This window comes from Molothrus aeneus, chromosome 11 (assembly GCF_037042795.1).
Source record: "Molothrus aeneus isolate 106 chromosome 11, BPBGC_Maene_1.0, whole genome shotgun sequence".
Lineage (NCBI taxonomy): Eukaryota > Metazoa > Chordata > Aves > Passeriformes > Icteridae > Molothrus > Molothrus aeneus.
Genome location: NC_089656.1, coordinates 13,575,592 through 13,582,406, shown reverse-complemented (window position 1 = coordinate 13,582,406; position 6,815 = coordinate 13,575,592). Strand labels below are relative to the sequence as shown.

At 45.3% G+C, this 6,815-nt stretch overlaps 1 protein-coding gene across 1 annotated transcript in view; it reads right to left on the bottom strand.

Moving 5' to 3' along the window:
- Window positions 1-422: 422 nt before the first annotated feature.
- The window catches only part of GLG1 (golgi glycoprotein 1), an 81,365-nt gene continuing 74,972 nt past the window's right edge, over window positions 423-6,815 (bottom strand). Inside the window, exons 25-26 of the mRNA XM_066557159.1 lie at window positions 6,065-6,171; window positions 423-5,585 (exon numbers count right to left, since the gene is read on the bottom strand). Of these exons, the coding sequence (XP_066413256.1) occupies window positions 5,418-5,585; window positions 6,065-6,171 (275 nt within the window). The 3' untranslated portion in view covers window positions 423-5,417. The remainder of the gene's footprint in view (window positions 5,586-6,064; window positions 6,172-6,815) is intronic.

Below are 6,815 nucleotides of genomic sequence, written 5' to 3'. Positions count from 1 at the left end.
GCAGTAGCAGCACCGGAGGTTCCCACACTCGCAGACTCCGCTCCGTGCCGGCAGCCTGAGGGACGGGGGTGTCAGGGCGCGGGGTGTCAGGGAGCCCCAGGCCTGGGGGCCCCCGCTTCGGCCTGCTCGCCCCCGCCGGCGTCCCCGACCCCGCGCCGCAGGGCGGCCGGGCGGGGAGTGAGGGCACGGAGCGGTGCCGGTGCCGGGCGCGCCGGGGTCGCGGAGCGGGGCCGGGCTCGGCGGGGCCGCGCCGGCTCACCTGGGCCAGGGGGAGGCCGGCCTGACCTTCCGCGCTTTACGGCCGCGGCCGCCGCGCGACAGCCGCCCCTGCGCGTGCGTCACCCGCCCCGACCACCCCTGAGGGCGTGGCCAAGCGAGGCCACTCCCCCCCGCGCGTCCCCTCAGAAATAAACCACCACAAGTACAAACCTGCAGACTCTTTTTATTAAATTCTCCCATTTCATCTGTACAGAAAAAAAATGCACATTATTATGTTCAGAAGTTCAGTAACATCTCAAAATTACACAGCATGGACATGTAAAAAAAAAAAAAAACCAAACAAAAAAAACCCCAAACTGAAACAAGGAGCGGCCAGGATTTATACACAGAAAGGGTAAACAATTTACAAAAAAAAAAAGTCTCGTTAATGTCACATTTAAAAATAATTATAATAATAAAAAAAAGAGACTACGTTCAAACAGCATCTGCTGTACAACAGGAATCCGCTGGGTCTGCTCTGTACACTGCAGGGTGCTGGGGAGCCCCTTCCCCTGCACCCGGCCTGTACCCACAGCTATGGATCCTCCCTCCCACGGGGCAGGCACACCTTTCCCTTTGCTCCTAGTTCAGGATTTCCCAGGCAAGCACTTCTATCTAACTCAGTCAACGCAGGGGCAGCAGGGCTGGGGGCTCAGGGCGCAGCGATTCACCCCGGCAGGGATCTTTGCATTTGGTCAGCTATGGAATCAAATCTGGGTGTTGTGCAAGGAGAAAATCTTGCCTCTGGCTAGGGAAGAGCAACGTTGCTACTCCTTCCTATCCCAGGCAGCGTTCAGGAACTTAGTGGAGCAGATGCAGAATTCCACCAGCACAGGACAATGCGCAGTGCCAGCTGAATTCTCTCTGGCACATGTGTGATTTGGGTCCTCCCTAACCATGACTCATCGGTGGAAGCAAAATGGCAGATCTGGCTCCCAAACAAGGACACTGCACAAAGATCAGTACCTGGGAGCTGCCTGGAGGATCTGAACCCCAGAATGAGGAATGTGCTCTTACACAAACCCACACTACAGTTGTTTAAGTCCACAGAGCTGTACTTTAAATAGGGACAGAGGTGCTAGATGAAATATTCTGGTTTCATACCACACTTGTGCACTCATACACACCTCAAAACTACCATTTTTTTTCAAACAAAACCGATAAAGTAAAAAACCCTACAATCTTCTTTCACTAAGTAATAACATCGTGTTTTAACAGAAATCGCCATCCAGCTTCAACACAATTCCTCTACAACATTGTGGGATTCCAGCAGTCCCTCTGGCTTATTCCATTTCTTCCCTCTGTACCTACCTGCAGTTAGTTTCTGTACTTGAGACAGTCACAACCGTTATTTTCCATACAATGCACTTAACTGTGGATTCTTTCAGAGCAACACTGATTATATCTCAGATTCTGGAGGAAATGCTAACATTTTGCTACAGAATTATTCAACCTTCACTAGGGTCTTTCCAGCCCTTTGCAGTGACACAGATACACGGATACTCAACCCAGTCTGGTGGGCAATACTTCAGGTGCCAGGAATTTTGTTCCCACCCAGATGAGTTACTCCAGCAGCCTAATGACAAAAGTGAGGCAGGAGAATCCCAAGCTGAAATTCTCAAAAGGACTTGATTAGACTCACTAGGTAAACAATAAATAAGCTTATTACTGTGAATGAGAATGAACTGCAACAGGCTAGCAGGAGTGGAGTATAGAGGTGCACAACATGCACAGTTCCTGACACACATGCCATCATTTAGGAAGCCTTGGTAACCCTCGCAGCAGCAGGAAGCAAATGGAGAGCTGCATGCCTTGCCAGACCCCAAACATCCAGCTCTTCCATCCATGCCCTGAGCACCAGCATCATCAAGTCTAGAATAAGCTCTCCAAGAGAAGGTTTTGTGATGATCAGGAGAAAAAAAACCAAACCCAACCAACAACCATCTCCTAAACTGCATTCAGTAGAAGGCAGATTTCTCCAGTGACACGTAAGGGTCCTGAAGAGGAAAGACTACCACAGGCTCTTCCACACTAACCCACTTGTCCTGGCTGACTGCAGCTACTGCTAACACTCTGTTAAACAGAGAAGTTAAAAAGGCTTTCTCAAATTCAAGGCAACTGCAGTGTTTCTTACAACCATTGCTCACAGCTTCCTACAAGGGTGCTGAGACAATGGCACAGGCTGCTCAGAGAGGTTGTGGACTCCCCATCCCTGGAGTGCTCAAGACCAGACTGGATGGGACTCTGAGTACCCTGGTCTAGTGTGGAAGATGTGCTGCCCAAGGCAGGGGTTGGAATGAGATGAGTGTTAAGGTCCCTTCCAACTCAAAACTGTTCTATGATTCTTTCTTTCTTTCCCTGCAGTGGAAAATGATTACCTGCAGGCAAGATGATGTGTTGGCAACAGCACAACCAGGTTATTTTTGGAAGAGTACTCCTGTGGGTTTCTCTGCTTGCAAAACCTCTAGATTTTTAGGTATGCATGAAAAGGAAGAGAATGTTTCAAGACTGTGACTGGTATATTTTTAGCAGGGAAAAAAGCAGATTTGGTCATCACCAGTGGTAGAAGACCCCTTTTTAAAATATGAAAAGATAATATACTCAATGATAAAATGGCCTGGACCCCTTGCCAACCTTTAAAAGGTGGGTCTGTGTCTACTGTGACAAAAGGTTTATTTAGTATCCTACTTTTTCTTCCAAAGGCCTTGGGCCACACACCTCTAACAGCATCACAGTGCACTCACACAAACTGTGAGCCTGACACTGGGAGAAACACCACCAACCACAGACTAATACACTGCAGAGCACAGACTCCTAATGCCATGCTTCAGGCACCCTTACCATAACCTCTTCCAAATTAAAAAGGGAAAAAAACCCCAGCAAGCCTTATACCTGAAAGTAAAAGTCACCTTCAGAGCTGAACAGGGTTTACATTTGGAGCTATGGCTACAAACCTACAATTTTCACTGCAATGTCTTTTGGAATTTAGTGGAAGATGCTATTTCTAGACAATAAACCATCTAATTAGGCTTTTCAAGCTAATCAAGTTACAAAATGCCTTCTCAAAAAGTCACAACAGTTTAAAAAAAGCCCTCCAATGGCAATTTAATAATGTCAGATAGACATTTTGGAGAAGCAGGATTCGTGCCAGCAAGCAAGGCTGCACTGAGATCCCACTTCCCTTGCTGGCAGCTCTGTGAGCACACCCATCTTGACAGCAGTCATTTCAACACTCACTCAAGTGATACAACACACACTTCTAATTGCCAAACTAATATTTGTGGAGTTACACACCTGTGCTACCTCAAGAGACCAAATTAACTGTTTCTCTTCTGCTCCACTTCATGCTGACTGACAGCCAGGCAAACTCCCTTAGCACCAGGGAGGAGGGGCAAGAGAAGCAATTCAGGCTTAAATTCAGTTTTACCTCACCACTTAACTGCAATCCTACCATACACTAACTCTCCACTGAAACTTCATTGCTCAGGCTTTTGCTGCTGCTTGTTTGTGTTCACGGTACTTTGCTACAAAACCAGAAGTGTTTGTGAGACTCACTAACATAGCAAGTCTGAACCCATACTACTTTGCCACCATCCTCAGAGCAGGATGAAGGTATGTTTGCAAAAAGCTTCAGCAAAAAGTCACAGCAAAAGCTCACAGTATTTTGTATATGCCATTCTGTTTGTACAGCATCACCAGAATCAGCTGGTCCACACTCCAGAGTATCTCAAAACCACCTCCACTGTTCTTTCTAGAGAACAATGGGGAGAACTGGAAATGCCAGATCTTACATAGGAGCATGCTAAATGGGAAAATAAAGTTATGGTTCAAGCATCAGCCTAAGTTGGACAGTTTCAGGCACATGGTTTTTACCACAGCACCCGTGGGTAAGCACGTCCTAAAGGTGAATAAAACAAATCCTCCTGTACACATTGATTCTCGTGCAGCATCTTCTAGATTTCATCAACACCACACTATCATGCTTCCATCCACTTGGCAGGACTGGCACCTGTGTCCTACATCCCAGGAACATGCCAGGTGTTATCACCATCAATTGTAGTTGTGGAGATGAAAGCCACTCTTCAGTGTTACCATGCAAACCATTAAGACCCAGAGTGTGGATAGAAACCACTGTGCTAACCCACGAGTAGCCATTACACAGAGAGAGGATGATGGGTGTTCTGGTGCTTTCTGCATCACTGACAGAGCACTGCACTGCCAGTGTGTCAGTACCATCTACACACAGTTAATTTGGGAGGGTAACAGCTTAGCAGTAGCAAGGTAAAATAAAAGGAGTGTTAGAATTTTACAGCATCATTGCTAATAAAAAAGTTGACTGAGTAACTGCTCAGAGCACTTCCTGCCCACTGACACTGTTCACTACTGACAGGCTCTACATACCTCGTGTCTACATCGTGCCTTTAATCTACTGAAACACAAGTTGTATAGCTCACATGAGTATTCAATCCTGGTCAGTATTTTATTCTATCTTGCGAGCAGCAGAGGAAGAAAGGAAGGACATCTTTTCAGCCAAAAAAATCCACAGTCACATAAGCAGGATATTCACTAGGAGATGACACCAGTGGTTGGTGTCCTTAGGTTGTCCAAGACTATGCTCTGAAGATGCTTTACACAGACGAGCAAGACGTCCAAAACAAGGCCAGCTGTGGTGTAAGATGCAATTTACCCTTTAATTTCCTGCCTCAACTTCACCCAGCCACAGAGGATGACTAGATTTCAGTATGAACCATTACCTAAATCATATAGTCGGTATGCAGAATATGTCTGTCTTTAAAAATTTACTTAAAAACTGCTTGAGCTGCAGGTCACATCAGTCTGATTTGGAGAGTGAAGGCAGTTCCAACAGTACAACAGAGACTTGTCTACAGGCAGGTAAATGAGAGTCTGCTAACAAAGGGGTAACAAAAGCTGCTGGCTGGGCTGCCAATGTTGCACACAAACTTTCATAGGATGAAGATGCCATGGATGAGATCCAGGATGGGAAAACTGAGCCAACACCTGCTGCTTTTCTAATTTTTTTTTTTTTTAATTTTTTTTTTTAATTCTCCTCTCACAAGAGGGGGTGGGTAGACTATACAGAGGAGGGCTGTACAAAACTGGGCACTGGGCAGGCATTTCTTCAGCAGGCAATCCAGGCTCTACCTGTCCTTGAGCTCTCTTGTCACCCGCTTGGTGATGCGTCCACACATCAGGCCGATGAGGAAGAGTACACAGATACCAACCGTGATCACAGACAGGATGTAATTCTTGGATGGAGAGGTCATAACTTGCATGGCAAGGTCAGAAAAGCCTTCTGCTGGGGCAACCTGAGGTGAAAAAGGAATAAATGAGCCAAGCTGTGCTTTCCATGCAACCCTCAGCTGTGACATTTACCACTTTAGTGTCCGGTACTACTAACGCAGCATCCTGTCATTGCTAAAATTGGCCTGAACCAGAAAAAAGCAGGCCTGCAATGATTCACCTGAAGGAGCTGCTGTTCAGGAGACACCTTTATAACAGAAGTTTTCCTGCCCCTGTTTCATTGCCCCACACTTCTCTGCAGGAGACTAAGCCCTGTGTGCACAAAAGATAGTTTAACTCTGCATTGTTAGGGACACATCCGAGACATAGAGAAAATAAGATTTAAGTTCCTAGAAGACAACCTGATTTCAGTTTTTCTGGACCAAATTCAAAATACTAAACTTCATTTGGAAACAAGAATTTCATTACAGTTGAAGTTTTTCATAAATACCTTGCAACAGAAAGATCTAAAGCATTAAAAAATGGAAATCATTTACATATTTACCTTTGCAGCATAGCTCCACATTTCAATACGATCATTAAGGCGTTTCTTGCATTCAGGCTGCAACCTCACACGCTTATCTTCCAGAGCTTCCATTAAGCATGACATTTCTGTAATGTGCAGAAGATGGTGTTACAAAATAGAAACAGTGGCTTTGATAATATGGTGCAGAGAGGGCTCTTCCATTCTCATGAAGGCTGATGGTTACAAGGCTTTCTAAACAGACCTGGCAGACTGCCTGAAGCTAGCAATTTCACCAAGATTCAAGATCAGTATTGCATTTGGAGATGCAAGGAATTTTTACTTCCAAAAACTACAGTACGTATCCAATATATAATTCATGTGGTTTACATGAGATTTTATGAAGTCTTATAAATCTGCACCTTCAACGAGCTGTACACTCTGAACTCCATGCCACCAGCCTTTAGAAAGAACTAAGATCAAATTTAGCTCAGAAAAAACACAGCCTTATCTCCTTAGGCTGGTTAGGTGTTTCTTTTGAACAACAATACATTTTGAAAGGTTTAACTTCCTGACTTTTCACACAGTTTTGTGAAAAGGAAATGGGATCACAGTGTCTGGTGCCTACAGAGGGGCTTGGCCAACTAACTCATAAGCTCGTTTAAACACTCATATAAGACATAGATGTAAAATTTTGTATTTTTTATTCATGTTACCATACTTGACTAATCCCTAATTAGATGTTTTCTGCTTTGCAGTGAAGAATTACTTAGCTCATAGCAAACAGGCCACA